The sequence below is a fragment of the Nematolebias whitei genome, chromosome 10 (genome assembly GCF_014905685.2).
Source record: "Nematolebias whitei isolate Nwh7 chromosome 10, NemWhi1, whole genome shotgun sequence".
NCBI classification, from domain to species: Eukaryota; Metazoa; Chordata; class Actinopteri; order Cyprinodontiformes; family Rivulidae; genus Nematolebias; species Nematolebias whitei.
The window spans coordinates 30,498,524-30,517,640 of NC_056507.1; the positions used below are offsets into that span (position 1 = coordinate 30,498,524).

The 19,117-nt window shown below is 39.9% G+C and overlaps 1 protein-coding gene across 1 annotated transcript; it reads right to left on the minus strand.

The window, feature by feature from the left end:
• Positions 1-325: 325 nt before the first annotated feature.
• myo5c (myosin VC) lies at positions 326-18,772 on the minus strand. The gene is made up of 40 exons (XM_037683567.1): positions 18,746-18,772; positions 18,365-18,475; positions 18,103-18,274; positions 17,863-18,007; positions 17,634-17,790; positions 17,389-17,532; positions 17,224-17,305; positions 14,926-15,033; positions 14,743-14,849; positions 14,395-14,660; positions 14,230-14,311; positions 13,999-14,139; positions 13,775-13,897; positions 12,723-12,806; positions 12,490-12,621; positions 12,313-12,410; positions 12,127-12,213; positions 9,884-9,995; positions 9,588-9,799; positions 9,334-9,499; positions 9,110-9,256; positions 8,870-9,034; positions 8,680-8,773; positions 7,410-7,473; positions 7,059-7,333; positions 6,920-6,983; positions 6,774-6,854; positions 6,508-6,688; positions 6,326-6,419; positions 6,168-6,231; positions 5,934-6,102; positions 5,769-5,853; positions 5,582-5,680; positions 5,350-5,504; positions 3,124-3,213; positions 2,875-3,025; positions 2,512-2,797; positions 807-981; positions 636-716; positions 326-539 (listed from the first exon to the last, which is right to left on the minus strand). Exons 1-40 carry the CDS (start codon positions 18,770-18,772, stop codon positions 387-389), a joined length of 5,229 nt encoding a protein of 1,742 aa, XP_037539495.1. The 3' UTR covers positions 326-386.
• Between the last annotated feature and the right edge of the window lie 345 nt (positions 18,773-19,117).

The following is a 19,117-nucleotide window of genomic DNA, read 5'->3' on the forward strand; positions in this document are numbered from 1 at the left end:
GAGGAGCCAGTTGAGGTGATTTGGGTATCTGGTAAGGATGCTCCCATGGCATCTCCCTAAGGAGGTGCTTCAGGCATGTCTGACTGGGAGGAGACCCCGAGGAAGACCCAGGACACACTGGAGAGACTATATCTCTCGGTTGGCCTGGGAACGCCTTGGAATCCTCCCAGAAGAGCTGAAAGAGGTGCTGTGGAAAGAGATGGCTGGACCTCCCTGCTCAATCTGCTGCCCCACGACCCGACTTCAGAACAAGCGGAAGATGATGGATGGATGGAATAATTTAAAAAGTATCTTTAGATGATATCTTTAGTCAGGCATAATACTAAAGACATTTAAAGGCGTCGTTTGTCATGAAAATTCACAGGTCAAAGGTCGAGTGTGTCGGATCAGATCCTGGTCAGGAAGTCCAGATGAAGGCTGGTCGGGACCTGCACCGACTCCAGAGCCATGGAAGACGAGCAGAAAGGAAAAGTGACCTGGAAACGATAATCTGAGTCCAACATCAGCAGTGTGGACCCTTCATGGTCTTGAAGTAACGACTGTAAAAAGCAACAGATTGGTATATTTTTTATATTTGGAAAAATATTTGAGGAAAATACTTCAGTAAAAAGAGAATGAACCAACACCGGACTCACCTGAACTCTGCGGACAAATGAGGACGTTACTCTTTTCTCAAAATCATCTATGGGTGTGTAGGAATTCAAAATCTTGACAATCTGCAAATTTAAATACAAGTTTTGTTTTTAGTGGAAACCAAAACATAAAGGGCAGAAAGTAAGCAAGTGATGAATCACTGAAGGAGCGACCTGAACAGGGCTGAGCTCGGTGCATTTTTCAGCGATCTCTTTGGCGTCTTCATCAGTGGACTTGCTGACCTGCAGCAGCCAGGCAGCCTGAGTCAATGGCCTCAAAGTTTTTATAGCGTTAGAGCTTTGAAGCTCCTTCTCTTTCAGCCACTCTTCTAGGTAACTGATGTTACACCTAAAAAATAAAATAAACACTACAAGTTTAAAAGCAAACCTTTTCTATAAAGATAAATCAGTGTCAAAAGTAGTCACATACTCTTGCTGAGGTCAGACACTTCTCCCTTCCCCTCCCTCTCCGCTTTGCTTTGCTGCTCTGTCTGTCGTGAAACTGCTTCTGAGACTCTCTTGCATTTCTTCCGAACCATAATTTTAAGGACGCATATTTAATTGGATTTACGATAACTGGTTCCTGCTTTTTGGATTTGGCTGGTTGCTGGTTTTATCTACAATCAAGTTGCCAGCAGCAAATTTGGACCCGATCACGCTGCTTGCCTTTATGACGTCTTGGTTCATGCCTCGAGTACCCAGACTCAAATGCTTTGGGCTGAATGGATCAGATCTCGGGGATTTTACTCAGTCATGTTCCATCGGTGTGTCCATGTAATTTGGACATTTCGGAACCATTTGGACCAACACAGACTCAAGGTAGATGTCATTAAGTTCTGCCTGTCCCCAAAACAACTGTGTGTTTATCTGAATTTGGCTCCCCTGGCTGGCCTTGAAGGCCACCTTATCTGAATTTGCCTGGAGAACATGTGGTTGGTCCACCACTCCTGGGGAGTAACAATGGTCTTGAATTTCCTCCATTTGTACACAATGTGTCTGACTGTGGATTGGTGGAGTCCAAACTCTTTACAGAAGTTTTGTAACCTTTTCCAGCCTGATGAGCATCAATAACTATTTTTATGAGCTCCTCAGAAATCTCCTTTGTTCCTCCATGATCCACTTCCACAAACATGTTGTGAAGACACTTAGATAGATCCTGTTCTTTAAATTAAACAAGGTGCCCACTCACACCTGATCATCATCCCATTGACTGAAACCACCTAATTTCACCTTCATATTAACTGCTAATCCTAGAGGTTCACAAACTATTACCACTCACAAATGTGTTATATTGGATCATTTCCTCAATAAATAAATGACCAAGTAGAATACTTTTGTCTCTTTTGTTTAACTGGGTTCTCTTTATCTACTTTTAGGACTTGTGTGAAAATCTGATTATGTTTTAGGTCATATTGATGCAGAAATATAAAAAATTATAACGAGTTCACAAACTTTCAAGCACCACTGTAAGCGTATGTGTACTGTATGTGTACAAATCTCAAAATCCAAACGAGCCACAAACGTACCACAAGTTTTACAAATGCATAAACAGTTCAGGTTGCACAAGTAGGAATATTCCGTGCACACAAGTTGTCAAATACACGTGCACAAATCACCTGCTGTGGATGAATCAGTCAACATGAACGTGCGGCTCATCTCGTCTGAATGTGACTTTTGAGACTTTCTTGCAGCTCCAGATTCAGATGAATGTGTTCATTTGAAAAACTGTACATGCAATCATGAATGTTGTGGTACATTTGTAAAACTTGTGTTACGCTTGTGGATCTTATTGTATGCACACAAATCTTGTTGTACACTTTGAGGCTGATTTATCTTCAGCTTTTCCAGCCGTCAGATCGCACAAAACCAAAGCGCACACCTGATCTGCATCCCTTTCCTGCAGGAGCACATGTCTTTGCGGAGCATGATGTGGTTGAAGGTGGTGGCCCCCACCAGGAAGAACAGCTGTTTGACGACTTGGTTGATCAGGCACTGCTCCATGCCGTGGTGGCTCATGGTGGAGTGGAAGATGGAGAGCAGCTGCAGAATGGAGGAGATGGTGTAGCTCTCAGAGTCGTTATAAACACTGTTGGAGCGCTTCCTGAAGCCCGTCGGCTTCATGCTGGAGATCCCCTGTAAGCTCTCGTGCTCCAACATACCAGGCACTGGTGAAGAAAACGCAAACGTACATTCTAGTTTGTTTCAGAACATGGATAAAATTCAGTGCATGATTTAAGAATACCAATAGCAGGTGTGAGAGTCTTCTGCATGCCACTGATGAGCTGGTGATAGACGTGAATGGCCAGGTCACTGAGAATCTGTCTGTGTTCGGACAAATCAAAGTGCTGCAGGCAGTTCTTTTTCTGACGAGGGGTGCTTTGTTTCAGGAACTCCTAACAAGGACAAAACAAACAAATAAAAAACTTCCACTTTGCCATACGTGAGAATACTGAGAGGTTAAAAGCCAAAGTACAGGTGAGTAGATTCTTACGTCCTCCCCGCTGTATTGTTTCAGACAGTTGAGCAGCTGATGTGTGTTCGACAGCCAAAAGGACAAAAACTCAGCGTCTTTGTGGTGAGCCTGAAACAGAAAAATATCAACAGTCTCAGGTCTCTATCGTCTCAAAGCCTATTAAGGAACACACACTGTTTTAATTTCATTTACCCTTTATTTATCCAGGTAGTCTCATTGAGCCACGAAAACTCATTTTCAAGAGAGACCTGTTTAGGGAGCAGATGGTGGGGGTTAAGGGCCTTGCTCAGGGACCCAGAGTGGGGCCAATGAGGGTGGAGGCAGGTGTGGGTGTTTCACCTTTTCCACCCACATTTTGATGTTGACAGTACCAGGAGTTGAACCTGCAACTTTCCAATCACAGGCCCATCTTCTAACCTCTGCGCCACCACTCCCCCTTAAAAGACTTTATCAACTATCTCATAGATTTAATGAAAGTAAACAGAGACTCCTTCAGCTTACTTTTATTTTCTACAGACTTTTCACTAAGACTCATGAAACACGGTCACCAATGCTCATACTTAAGCAAAGAAACAATTAAACATGTTTATTGTTTTTGGAAAAAAAAAACAAGAATTTGAATTAAATTTATTTTAAGACCGAGGAGAGCTCTTTAAGTTTTGAAAGTGACATTTTTACCCGATTCTTAATTAGCAGAGAAGTTAAGCTGCTCAACAGTTTGAGGTCAAGGTTTCTTTATCATCATTCACATCACGTGGTACATGTGGTGGAACGAAATTGTGTACACAGGGTCCCAGTTACATCCAACAAAGGTATAAAATGTAAAAGAAAAACAGGAATAAGATCTAACAGCAGCAGCACGAACATGAGTCTGTGTGAGTAGATGAGCATGAATGAACACAGCAGCATGAAATAAATCAGCAGCATGAAATAAATCAGCAGCATGAGATCAGCAGCACTGATAGTCAGCAGCACATATTCAACGTGGCATTACAGTGATTTATTTTTTCACAGTTATGGGAGACGTCGACGAAGTGAAGATTCAACATGTCTGCTGGCTTCCTTGGATAGAGAACTTTACTAACTGGCTTTTTTATGTATGTGAATGTTTCTGTAACGTGCTCTGAGACAACTTTGTTGTGATTTGGCACTGTATATAAAGAAACTGAACTGAAATTGTGATTATCCTGGTTAGATATTCATGAGTCTAACAGCTTCAGGGTAGAAGCTGTTCCTCAGTCTAGTGCTTCTACACTTAATGCAGACTTGAGATCTCCTCTGTCACATTTTGTAGAAGCTTTTCACCTTTATCGTACCTTCTAATTATTAGAATTTGTCTGAGATTTGGATAAAATTACATAACTAGATAAATTATATATGATTGTTAGTGGTATTTTGTTAGCTTATGAATTTATTTTTTTTTGCTTTAAACCAGAGCAGGTAAAACAGCAGGAGTCAGTAAAAGTTGTACTTTCTTCAAAGCTGGTTCAAAAAAACAGCAATAAACCACCAGACTTTAATATTCTTTTTGGAGAACAGAACTCTATTGCCAGAAAAGATTACATCTGTGATTTGTTGCCTTTTGATCACCTGCCACAAAAAGACGAGCGATCATGTAATTAACCAGGTCTGTGTGTTGGTTTGTGTGAATATTGTTCAGTCTGTTTGCATCCAATGACCCAGTGGACAGATTTTAATCAAACTTCTAGAGAGCAGCCACTAGGTACACATCTACAACCAAATTACTTTTTGAGTCAAAGACTCAACATGGCTACCAAACCAGCAAACGTCACTTTCGTAAAATTGAGCTAAAATTCGGTGTGGTAGTAGCTGAGACTGATCACCAGTACATACTCGGAGGGCTAAGAAACTGTGCAACATCTGTGTTGAAAACAAGACAGAGCGATTTGATTTCTTCAAGGAATGAGTTTCCTTGTTTTGAGTTTGATAAACAAAAAATTTGCTGCTGCACATTTTGTCAGAGGGCCGTGTGGTGAGTTTTCTCAACGTTGCCTCAGTTCCTCCTTCAGTAAATAAGCTTTTCCAAGATAAAGTGGAAATTCAGATATTATTACAAAGAAATTTTGTTTTTGAGTTATTCACTTGATAAGTTTTCTTTGATGTATTTTCAATTAAATCATAAATTTAAATAACTTCCCGATCACGGTTCAGTTTTTCCTTCACATTTTATCCAGGGTTATCTTTACTCTTCATTACAGGCAAACCGACTGTGTTTTTTCTCACCGTGATGACTTTTTTGACAGCAACAATCATCCCGTTCATGAGAGACTTGAGTTTTCTGTCATCGTTCAGGTAATCGGCGTGTCGGACACACATGAACAGGATGTACGCAGGTAGGGTGGGAATCATACTGACCGCCACACCTTTGGGCTTCAGATCTGAAGACAAAATTATTTTCAGAATCCACGTTTAAGATGATCACGTGAGTAAAGGAAAGGGAAGAGGAAGAGAATACCCAGGATGATATTTTGAATGAGCCTGGACTCATCGTCTCTCTGGTACTCCAACATGCCGAGGTATTCTTTGGGAATGACAGACACTGAATTTTGTTTTGCTGCGTGAAAAAATAAACACAAACAGTAAATATGATGAACCTACATTGATTTAAGATGTCACTTTTATTGTAGAAACTGCAGCACTACCTTTTGATGATATTTCAAGGCACTTTATTTGACTCTGGAGTTTCTTTATTAGTCTATCTTTCTGGTCGAGCTGCTCTTCGAAGTCCTGCAATAAAAAATATTGTTGTTTCTGCTTGTTGTTAGTGCACGCATACACTCAGACTCTCCTCTGACACACAAACGCACCATGTTCTCTGCAGTTAATCGTGAAGTCTCCTCTCTCAGTTTTCCCTTGACTTCACTCTCCATCAGCTGCTGTCTCCTCAAGTGATCCTTCTCCTCTTCCAGTTCCTTGATCCTCCCTTGAAGCTCCTCCTTCGCCTCCTCCAGCTCTCTGGCTCTCTCTTCAAAGAGTCTAAAACACACGAAAACATCAAAAAGTGTAACAAATGAGCTGTTTGAGAACAGAGGGGGTTTTACCTGCGCTGTGAGCTTTCTTCTGTAAACTTTGTCTGAAGAATGTTGGTTATCTCTGTGTTTTTTTCTTCAGGAAGACAGCAAACAAAAGTTAATTTTTATGATTAAATTGCAACACACTAATTGTAAGATTTTAGGACTACGGAGAAAAAAAAAAACACCTGCTAACTCTCGGCTCTGCTCCTTTACAAAACCCTCCAGCTCCTGTTTATGTCTTTGCAGCTCAAAAACCTGCTGTTTCAGCTCAGGTATAACCTGCGTCACATTAAAAACACATTAAAAACACATCACACTGCACTTTATCCACCTCGGTGATAAAAATCCAAGGATCATAATAACCTACAGAGTTCTCACTGCTCAGCCTCGACACTTCTTGGTGAATATCTTCATTGACGTTAATTTTTTCCTGGAAGAGATTCTGCAGCTTGCTGTTCTCATTTTGAAGGAGGTCCGCTTTTAGGACCAAGCCCTCCACTTGAGTCTCATGGCTCTCCCTGAGTTCCCTCTGGTGGCTTTCCAGAATCCTGCCAATAAATATGAAGTATTTAAGGATTTGAAGTTATCAAGGTGCAAACTTGAATTGGAGTGGATCACAGTGAAGATTTGGACCTGGCGGCTTCGTGCAGGCCCTCGAAGGTTGCCAGCAAATCATCAGGGTCATAAACCTTCTCAAAGTTGACAGGAGCGAGCCTTCAGAGAAACACTGTGAGATTAAATGTTTCGAGACAAACAGAGACTGACAAACACAGAATTACCCCAAAAGTTTCTCCTTTTCAACAACATCACCAAGAAGTTGTCTTATGATCTTCTTAACTTTATCTGCAGAAAAGTGTATTTAGTTCATGGTTTGTGTGTTTAAAATATTAGAAGTTTTATTTGAGCTGACGGTTTTACCTGCTGCTTGTTCTGACTGTTCCTTCATCCTTCGGTCCAGGCTGTTCCTCTGGTTTTGCATGTTGTTCAGATCCCTGCGCAGCTCTGGAATGACCTTGACGTGTTTGGTGAGCTGAACGACCTGCTCCTGCAGCTCAGAGTTCACCTGCGCACCCTCCTCCATCTTCCTCTGCAGACTCACCCTGTCCTCCTTTAGTCTCTTTATCTCCTCCTTCAGAGTTTCCAGCTCTTTCTCGTGGTCCTGTCTCTGGATCTCAGTGTTATTCTCTGCGATCCTGCCAAGGAGCAGCTCATTCATAATCATCTACGTCAATCTGATGAAAATGTTTGTTGCATATTTTATTAACTTACTTTCTAAGCCTGGCTTCATTTTCTTTCTCATCCAGGAGGTTCCTTTTTATTTGATCAAAGCTCTCTGTAAGATTCAAAGATTGGTTAAACGTGTGGTCAAAAGAACAGCAAACAGTCAGTCTGCTGTAGACCAGCGATTCTCTACTTATGGGTCACGACACAAAAGTGAGTTGAAGGCCCGCTTTCAGTGGAGAAAATGTTAACTAAACAAGCGATACGTTGATGTTGAAGGATTTGAATAGTGAATGTTTGGAGCATCTTTGATGAGTGTTTTTCTGGACTTGAATAGAACAAGGAATACAATTAAACCTTTATGTTTTTGGTGCAAAATATTCAAGTTGGTAGGAGTTACACTGTGTATAAGAAAAGAGGTGGGGTTTTTTTTGTTTTGTTTTTTTTAATCTGAAGGAGAGCAGAGTGACGCATCCTGTCGAGCGGAGGGAGCAATTTTATCCAGCACCAGGTGAATGGTGGAGTCAGTGGTTGGCCAGTGGTGGAAATCATTCTTCGGCCACCCCACCAGCCACACCAGTCATTTGAGGAAACTATAACTTTAAGCAATATAAAAACTAGAAAGCATAGTTTCCTCAAACGATAGGCGTGGCAAGTTTACATATATATATGGTGGTGGCCATCTTGGATTTTGACATGGCAACCCAATTTTCGAAATGAATCTTTCTGACACTTAGATGCAGCCAGAAACCAGAATGGAAGTCGGTACCTCACACGCCTAACATTTACTGATGGACCGAAGGAAGGATGGTTGGAGTGGACGAAGTGTATTTCTAATTCCTTCTTTTCACTTTGCGATGTGGGACAAAATCATTCTGGTTGTTATGGCAGCCTCGTGGTTAATGTCTGAATAAATGATTAAATTATTTTGACATCATTTTTATGGGTGGGTACTCAGATAAAGCTACATATTTTGAGTGTTTTGAAAACTACTTTTCAGTAGTTGGACTCGTTTTATTTCATGTTTGCATGTAAAAGCACTGTTGATTTATGTTCGTTACATAAAACAATCAAGAAAAACACATTTCATTACATATTACTAATTGAATACAACTAGGACCTCACCTTCAAATTACCTGCTAATCTTGATATAAATGTTTATTGTTCAGACCAAAAATGATCCATGTCTAATAATTTAGTCTCAGATGCTAATTTAATGATGATTCAGGTCGTATTTACAAAAAATGCATACGTTTTCAAGAAGTTATAAAAAAATATTAAAGGTCAACAATCTTAACTGAATTTTGACACTTTTTACCTTTGGCCTCTTTGATGCTCACATCAAACTTTTTCTCCAAGTTCTGCTTTTCAAGGCTGAGTGCTTCTATTTCCTTCTGAAGCCGAGCAATTGTCTAGAGTTACAATGAAGAAGTGAAATCAATCTGCTTCAGTGGAAAACAAAATAAAAATACAGAAACCAAAGTTTCACCATTAACTTCAGTACTAACCAGACTAGCTTCTTCTTTGGCTTTCCTCTCTTTTTCCTCCAGAGAAGCCTTCTGAGTGGTTAATTTTGTCAGCTGCGCCTCCAGACTTTGAAGTCTTTCCACAGTTTGAGAATTAGAGTTGGCCAAGCTCGTGAGTCGTTCCATCAGTCCACGATTCTCTTTGTTCTGTCGGGATACAGAGATGTAGTTAATGGCTTGAGTGAAAACTGAAAGCTGAGTTAACTGCAGAAGCACCGTCACCTGCTCGTCAATCTTCTTACGGAGCTGCTGAACTCTGTAGGAAAGCTGGACATTAAGCACGAGCCGGCGCATGGTTTGAAACCGTCGCCGTGCCAACCATGCTCTGGCATATTTCTGCAAAACCAGTGCTTTGTGTTCCTCCATCATCTGAGAGAAGAAAATGATCTGGATTACAGCACAACAATTTAAACCAATGATGCATAAACAGGACTTTAGTTTCAGACCTTCTTGTAGCGTTTTCTGGCCATCCAACCTCTTGTGAAGGCTTGGATGGTGATGGAGGCCAGACGGACCACCTGGAAGACCTGCCTCATGCGGTATCCTCTCCAGTGTCTTTGGATCACCAGAGCCGCCCAGCCCTGCTTCAGCATTACAGCGCTCACCGTTTTACTGCATGTTTACAAGTATTCGTCAACTTTAAAACCTCGATCTTAAAGTAACAGCAGTACTGTAGTGTACGGTCCGTGAATGGCCTAACCGAATTGTCCTCTTCCCTCGGATGTACTGTTGAATGATGATGGCTGCCTCCCTCACCCTCAGGTACCTCCTCCTGTGGCTCCATCCACGTAAGTGTTTCTGAATGGTCACACAGGCTGCTCGAAGTCGATCCAGACGCAGCTTCTCCAGATAAGCTACCTGACCGGCTCGGAAGAAGATCTTTGTCCGGCCAAACTTGTACTGGTTGGAGTCCTGGAGACGAACAGAAGAAGTGACACATAAATGTGCAGTTTTAATGGTTACAGTAAGAGATGCAATAAAAACCAGAAAGCTAACCTGAATCAACTTCTGCAGCACATTCTTGCAGGTTTGTTTCTTGTCTCTGAGGTTAGCCTCCTCGTGTGACATTAGGATACTGTATCGACTGTAAAACTCAATGTACGTCCACCTGAAGAGAAAAAAACAGCAACTTTCAACATCAAAATTAATTTTGAAGATTAATTTGTTTGCACTTATTAAATTTGTAAAGAAAATAACTGCTAAATATATTTAAAAATCTGTCGTGTGGATATTGTTAGATCTCAAAATATCTGATTTAATTGTTCATAAAGTGCTGCAGAAGATATAGCTAACGTGTCGAGATGAATAAAGCTGTGTTAGTGAAGACAGCACTTAGTAAACAAACAGCAATATGTTCAAATGAATGGCACAGATTCCAATTTATTAAAAGGTTTGCTGCGGAGTACCCCAAGGTTCAGTGTTGGGGTCATTGTTAATTCTTTTTGTACGTCAATGCTATATTTGTTACAGCTTGTAAAGTTTACGGATGATGCAAATATGTTTTATTGTGAAAAAGAGTTAAAACATTTGTATTTATTGGAAGAAGGTTTAAATAAGTTAAAGAAATGGTCCTATGCCAATAAATTACTTTAAAATATATGTTAAACGTTTTTTTCCCTAATTTTCTAGTCACCTTTTAACTTGTTCAACAAAAAACTTGCAAAAATGATACTGAAATTTAAAAAAATGTCAGAAATCCAACTTGTTGGAGTAATAGACAGCAAACTATGTTGCAAATCACACATGAAATCAAAACTACGTCAGTAAAAAAACAAAACAAAGTGACAAATGCAACATCTCAGACTAATAACTACATTATATTCCAATAGGTAATCTTATTTTATTCTGCCATATAAAAATACCTCTTCATTGTGCAGGGAAATAAGCATGACACCATTAAAACATAAAATTGGAGAAAAATAACGACTACATTTGTTAATTTAAACACTTTCAAATTTCAGGACTTGAAAATCTTAGAAGACCCCAAATTATGTTGAAAGCAAAAGGTCATGACCTACATTTATCAAAATATTGTTTAAAAAAAAAAAAAAATTTGACTTTAGAGGAAAATGTATGGAAACTAGTGTTCCTTGAAGGAATGCTCATCACCTGCTGCTTGCAAACATTTTAATGAAGTATCTTGTAGAAATATGTACAGAAATGACTCTCAGCTACTACCACACCAATATTTAGCTCAAATTCTGTAAAACTGAATGAGTCATAGCGTTTTGTGTTTCAAAAGTCTGTTAACTGTGGTGGCCATCTAAATTTGGGAAAACCTACAAAACTAATCAGTTGTAGAGGTGTACATTACTTGCTGAGAGTTTCATTTAAAATTTCCAGAGGTTCATGAGATATTTTGCTAACACACACACACACACACACACACACACAGGGTTACATAATTGCTCATCTTTCATGGTGGCAAGCAATAAAAGGCAAAAACGATTAAACCATTAATGGAATCATCTTCTGTTATTTCATGTTTTTTAATGGGTATTTAAAAGTTGTTTTGTTTTTTTTTAGATATTTTCTTTTACATTGTGTGATGGACTTGTGACCTGTCCAGGGTGTCCCCCGCCCCTCGCACAGTGACCGTTGGATATGGGCACCGGCAACCCCCATGACCCAAAATGGAAGAAGCAGGTAAAAGATAATGGATGGATGGGTATTTAAAAGGTTTTTTTTAGATGTTTTCTTTTACACCGTGTGATGGACTTGTGACCTGTCCAGGGTGTCCCCTGCTTCTTGCACCAGTGACTGCTGGATATGGGCACCAGTAACCCCCGCTAACCAGAAAGGAAGAAATGGTAATTTTTTTTTACCATATTTTTCAGATTGTAAGGCACACTAAGCAAAGCAAAACCACCACAGGAACATTTCCTGTTGTTGTTTTTTTTGAGCACCATGTACCATATAAAATTAGTTCAAGGTCAGTAAGCACAACTAGAATTAATACATAAGGCACACCAGATTATAAGGCTCACTGTCGATTTTTGAGAAAAATTTTAAAGGATTTTAAGTGCGCCTTATAGTCCGAAAAAGACATTTTTATGTCATAAGAAGTAAAACAAAAAATAGTGAAAACAGTACATAATGCGTTTTATTTCTCATTTTCATAGTTTTTATTATAGATTCTAACATCCTATGTCTGTACACATTTTTTTTATTATTTTTGTCATTTACCATTAATAATTCATAGTAGTTTGAAATAGAGACATGATATTTGATCATTTTACCTGGAAGGGTAGCTCTGGGCGCTGATACGAATAGTTTCCAGGACCCCACAGGCTCGCAGCTGCTGCACCACTCTACCAGAGTCGTACCTTCAAGCACGAGCAAACACTCGCTTAAATCAAATACACAAGCACGTGCTTTCAGCGAGCAAGAAGCAAATTATACAAATAGAATTCAAGAGTACGCACTCAAACGGACGTTTTTCATCGTTAGGCTTAATGCAGCGCACATAGTGAGGAGTGGTGGCGTTTAACGTCTCCATCAGTAAAGACAGGGAGCTGCAGAACTACAGTCAAGCAGAGTGATTCAGAAACTTTGGGTTCAATCTGCAGCAAGCCGAGGGAGCGAGCAGTGAAAATGTGCACCTTGTTTCCCACAGAGGTTCTCAGCTGTTTATTGGCTGGTTTCAACGAAGGCCTGGCCGGCTTCACTTTCACACCTTTAGAGTTTGTGGTGTTTTGCTCCTTTTCTTGGAAAAAGTCTCTCAGAAACAAAAACTGACAACAAATGTGAACAAAAAAAAGGGTTAAATTGAGATTATCAGATGCAAAAACACTCGTGCACATAATTTCAAATGAGAAAACACAAACTCGATCACCTTACTGGTCCCCATTGTGTTCACAAGTTCTTCGTAAAGAGCATCTCGGTTCTTCTCGAGAAAACCTCTGCATTGATATTCCACCTGTTGGTAAACAACCAAAGTCTGGGTAAATTACACCATCTAAAAATAACCAGCTCGGTGCAGAAATCATCCTTAAGGTAAATAATTTGGACATGTGTATAAGTTTTAAGAATCTAAAGCATCTTTGAAAAGTGTATTTCATTAATGTGCCTTTAATAAACCAGAGTTGTAGGTAAAAAGATCAAAGTTTAAATAAAGAAGGAAGGGCTGGACAGTCGAGTGATGGTTTGGTTCCCGGTTCAAATTTCAACTAAGACCTTTCTGATTTGAGTTTTTATGCTCAACCTGTATCTGAGATGTTTCCATAAATCCAAATTCTCTCCCACAGAACAAAAATTAACTTAATTCTGCATTTTAAAGTAACTACCCATAGTACCTGTAGCTGTTTGACTTTCAGTTTCCTGAAGCACAACATACTTTACTGGCCTTGTCTCTGTTTGCATTTGCACTGCAAATAGGAACACTCAGGTCAACTAAGGGCTGTAAGGGGAGAGACAAATGAAACTAATCATACAAATAACGCTGTTTCATTTAGTCACTGCACAGCTGCTTTGCATTAGATTCCTCCAAAGCATTGTGCTCCTACTCTGTGGAAGGAGCTACAACAAATAAAAGCAGTTATTGAAATAAATCAGTTCAATTTTGTCAGTACAGACACTAAAAACAGCAGAACTACCACCAATCCAGTAACACAGTTGTTGTCAATGTGAACGTTTTCAGCACCAAGTGTTGCATTTTAGCCGTTAAGGATGCAAAATGTGTTCATTCAAAAGTTTAAAACAAAGCCCTAAATTGTCACAACTTCTAGTTTAGTGTTTTATCCTTCAAGAATAAAGCTGGAGAGACAAAGAATGGCACAATGTCCATTCGGGAACCGTAAAGATCAGGATTTTAAGAGTAACAGAGGTATTTGTAACGGAGCTGCTTTGGAAGCTACATGTTGTGCACACTTGGTCTTTAGACTCCACCTTGTCTGCAAAGTGTTGAATCACAAAAGCCTCATTTGATAACCTGGGCTTCTCAAACAAAGGATTGGCATCCAGGTAGTTGTACAATTTCTGCAGCCAGCTCTGATCAGTCCCTTGAGGGAACTGCAAGAATAAAAAAAAAACACATTATTGTGTGTTAGTGATAATTTCACACAATAAAGGGCAAAAGACAAAAAAAAACACTGAAAGAGTTCAAATCTTACTAAACATTCTTCATCAAGCAAGTCCAGGATCCCCATCTTTGCTTCGATCAGGTCGATGACAGGCTGGTTGTCGTAGAAATCTATCAGCGTCCAAGGGATGTCCTCCTTCATGTACTCCTCCTGCTCCAGCTTGAAAACGTGCTAAAAGGAAATAAGATTGCAGTCAAAACTGTCCGAGCTGTTAAACTGCCGTGTGTGCAAGATGTGGTTATGGTAGACGGTGCTGAGTACCAAGTTAAACTGCTGCTGGAGCTTTTCATTCGCGTAGTTGATGCAAAACTGTTCAAAGCTGTTGATGTCAAATGTTTCAAACCTGAGGGCAAATAAACCACACACAAGTATGAAGACGGAGAAAGGGACCACGAGATAATAAAACAAAAGCATTATTTGAATTACCCATAAATGTCCAGGACACCCATGAACGCATGTTGTTTTCCAGGAACTTGCAGCGCAGCGTTGATCCTGTTGATGATGCAGTCAAACAGATGAGCGTAGAGCTGCTTCGCCAGGGCATCTCTGGCGTTCACAGCTCGCTCTTTGGGCACCGGTTTGACAACAGCCTCTGCCACCAGAACGATTCGCCGGTGGCACAGCCAGCGCACCAGTTCTTCTGCCTTCACACCTAACAAGTCACAGAAGACTGCCAGGTGAGGATCGTTAGACTGTGAAACACACAAATCAAACTATTACTTTAACCTGGTTAAAGCTTTAAGATTGGAACACGTTCGAGAGAAAAATACTCACAGGAACGGATGATTTATCATCTCCCGAACTTCTGATCTCCACGTTTCCCAAATGCAGAATCGCTGCTAAAACTTTAAAAACGTCTGACTGAAAGTCCTCTTTTAAACCTGCACGTCAGAGAGCAGAAGACGAGTAAAACCAAGTTCATCAGAAGCAAAATGCTTTCTAAAAACTTGGATTTACCCAGCAGTGAGAAGGTCCGTCGAGTTTCTTCCATGTCTTTCTTGTCAACTACACCTTCGATGGTGATGTCACCGCCCATGCAAGTGTATCTGAACTTATCTGCGCTCACTGCAAATAAACCATCGTGTTGTTACATGAATTTAAAAACCTATATGTGCATGACTGAAGGTTTAACTTTGTTACATATAACTCTAGTAACAAAAGTTGGGGATATGTGTAAAACGTAAATGAAAAGAAAAAAAAAGCAACAATTGGCAAACCTCATGAAATGACATTTTATTTACAATAAAATATAGCAAACATATCAAATGTTTAAAAAAAAGAAAATTAATTCAGAATTTTATACAACAACACAGCCCAATAAAAAACAGGACGGGAACAACAAAAGGCTGGAAAAGTAAGTGTGAACAAGAAACAGCTGGACTAGCATTATGCAAAAAGTTAGATTAACTGACAACAGATGGATGAAAGTCTTTTAGGGCTGAATCTCTGTGTGCTGGACATCAGGAACACTTCCACAAATCATCGTCTGTAAACACCGTTTAGTGCCATCCACAAATACTGGTTAAAGCTCTGTCGTGCAAAGAGGAAGCCATATGTGAACGTCTAGAAATGCCGCCATCTTCTCTGGACCACAGATTCCAGTGTTTCTCCTTCTGCAGGTTTGGGAGTTCTGGGCAGCACCAACAAGCAGCAGCTGTGACCACGTCCCATGACGAGCTCCAGGAGTATAAGAGGCTGAGGAAATGCTCCCTTCCCTGCAGGACCATTAAACAACCGGTACTGATGTTCAGCCTTTCAGTGCGCCTTTCGGTAAAACTATACTCACCTGTGTTTTCCCAGTTTCTAGAAGTCATCCACCTGAGACCAATCTTGGAAACGGTTTCTCCTCCTGGTGTCTTCAAGGCGAGCTTCCACTGGAACTCCAGCGAGCTCTTGCCTCCGACCTGGACCTGTCTAGCTGCTCCTCTGCCTGCTTACAACTCACTCTGGAACCCCTGCTACTTCCTTGGCCTCCTCATCTTCTCATCATACCTACCTGGATTCCTCCGCCCTCCTCTTGACACCAGTCATCCTCACAGAGTCCTGTAAGGAAAGGAAAGTCTCATCATCCTCAAAACATGGTCACCCTCACAGCACCCTCTTCCTCCTTTACAGGTTTCCCACAGCCTCCTGTAAATGTGTCATCATTCACTGTAAATAAACTCACCTTTCCTATGAGTTTGTTTCCGTCTGTCATAGCTGCTCTGGGTTTATACTCCATTGTGATACATTTGAAATGAAAAAAAGATAACAGATAAAATGATCTGTAAAGACACAGATAAATGCAGCAACGTTTTTACAACATTCTCCCAACCAGACCATGTCTTTTTGAAGGAAGGCTTTGCATATTTTATATTAAACATATTAAAAGAGCATGGCTTTGTAAGAAGAGCCCAGGAGCTGAACTGAGCAGTCCAGAGCTCCACTCAACTGAAAACACTGACGCATCATCAAAGAAATTCAGAAACTGAACAGCTAGAATCCCACGTCAGACAAGAATTAGACATATTTACTCTCAAACTCCAACACGTGGTCCCCTCAGTTTCTAAACATTTACAGACTGGTGTTAAGAGAAGAGAGGATGTTTCACGTAGTGGGAAACATGGCCCTATTTTACCTGTGTGTTGCTGCCATAACATTCAAAGTTACCTTATTTTAAATACAACTTTTACTTTAAACATTTGTTATGTTTTATTGATAGAATATCATGAAATTTGCAAAACATTGCATTTTGCTTTTTTAACTTTTTATATTTTCCAACCTTTTCAAAATTGGGGATTTGAAATAAAGTACAAATAAAATCTACTGGTGTTATGACAGCTTTTTGAAAATGTTCTTATTTAAACCCAAACAATGTTCAGTTAGATCATCTGGATGGTTTCTTTCTTTGTGCGGAGATAGCCTGAGGCCATCTTAGCACCAACATAACTGTTTTTTTTCCCACTGTAAGGTGTTGGAGAATCAGTTTTGTTTGGCATTTCCTCAGACTGATGAAGCTCTTCGGATGGAGGGCGAAACGTCTCAGCACAAAGAAAGAAGCCATCCAGATGACCTGACTGAACATTGTTGGATTTTATACCTGGATTATTGAGCATGGACTTTGGGATTTTATTAAAAAAAAAATATGCCTGATATGTAACATTAGCTCCTCAGTTAGTTTAAAGATAATTGGACTCAATGCTATAACAGTGAAGCAGAGGCACATCTTAGTCAAACCTTCAGGATAAATCAGGAGAAATAAGTACAAACACTCACACAGTCTCAGGTTCTTGAACTCCACCAAGTCTGCACATGAACACAGTTGGTAAAATATGTGATAATTGCGCTCATTCTCTGCCTAGGAAAAAACAAACAACTTAGAATCATTTTATAGATCAAATTTGAATGAATAAAACACACGTCCTTATCAAAATTTGTCACCTGAAAAACAACTCTGGATTTCTCCAGCAGGTAAGTCCTCATGTTTGCTCCAATGATCCGGTACTTCCTATCAAAGCCGATCTCTGTGTATTTTCCAAACCGGCTACTGTTGTCATTTCGAGTGGTTTTTGCATTCCCTATGGCCTTATAAAAATAATAAAAAAACTTTGTATATTCTGAGATGTAAACTTATTTAGTGCTATACATTGTTTTGAGTCAAACGCTTGCTTTGATAAACGCTGTACCTCTGTTATTGGATTAGATGCCAACACTTTGTCTTCAACTCGAGTCTTACTTCCAGATTTGCTCACAACAGCAAAGTACCTCATAGCATATCGAGCTGACACCGTTTTACCAGCTCCAGACTCTCCGCTCACAATGATAGACTGGTTCTTGTGATTTCTGAAAGAGAAAATGAACTTTAGAACTTCTATGACTTTATCTTTTTACGCGATTGTCTGAGGGTTTTATTGCCTGGCCATCTGTTTGTACGCCTCCTCTGCCACTGAAAATATATGAGGATCCATGTCCCCCATGTTCTGGCCTGAGTAGGCATGAATGATTGCATCTCCATAGATGGGAAGCTGTTTGTATGGATTTACAGCAACTAGAATAATACCTGAAAAGAGGAAACAAAACAGCCTGAGCCAATTAAAGTCACAAACTGGGAAACTACGTGTGCACAAGGTTTGAGAAAACTTCTTGCAACCATACCACAGTACGTATAGATGATTCTGGATTCAACGAATCGCACTTTGAGATTGTGCAGGACTGCAGGCTCGTGCAGGTAGCTGAGAGCTGTGAGGTCGTTCTCGCCCACCAAGATGTCTGGGTTTCGAAGAGGAGGGAGTTTGGGTTGAGATGTGTCAACAGGGTATCTGTAGTCCTGTTGGAGGGACAAGTTAAATGAGAGGAGCTGCTGATTTTCATGTCTAAATTCATTCCAGTGACAAAGTTGTGTCACTTTAGTGCTTACAGTGCCATCTTCAAAAAGTAGTTCAAGAACATCGTCCCCAGAATGGAAATCTCTTGTAATTTCAGCTGATTTCCACACCTGCTCTGCATCTGGTATCCACACTCTGTTATACTGAAGGAAACCAGGGGACAGTAGAATGACTGTCATCTATTACACTAAAAACAATGATTAGGATGAAACACAGAACAAATACATTTTAAACATTTAAAACATTGTTCAGAAATGGGTCACGTTTTACAAATCCATTCCGAATAAATCTTTCTAACATGCCAAAGTACCGACAAAGCGTCCATATGTCTCTTTACACCTCAAAATACATCAAACATTATAGTCTATTATAATTATGTAATTACTACCGTCGAAAAGTGATTTTTTTCTTACCTTTGTGTAAAGTTCCAGTAAAGTCATGTTCTTTTCATAGTTTCTGTACTTTTTCCTGAATGTATTTTAACACCTGCTGTTTCCCTGTAAAGATAAAGTCGCTCCCATGACACCACAACTACACAAGAATCTCCAAATAAAGTTTCACAAAGTCCGATTCCGCTTCCGGGTACTATCTTCAGATTAAGGGCATAATTAAAATTAATAATTAAAAAAATACTTGGATTTTTTTTATTTAATTACACAACTATTCGACAAAGTATATTTATTTTTTCCAATTACTGATTAAACAATACCATGTTTCCCCAAGAACATGAAGTTAATAGGGTGATAAATAAATATGTTGATTTTATTCTCTCGTCTAGTTTGAAA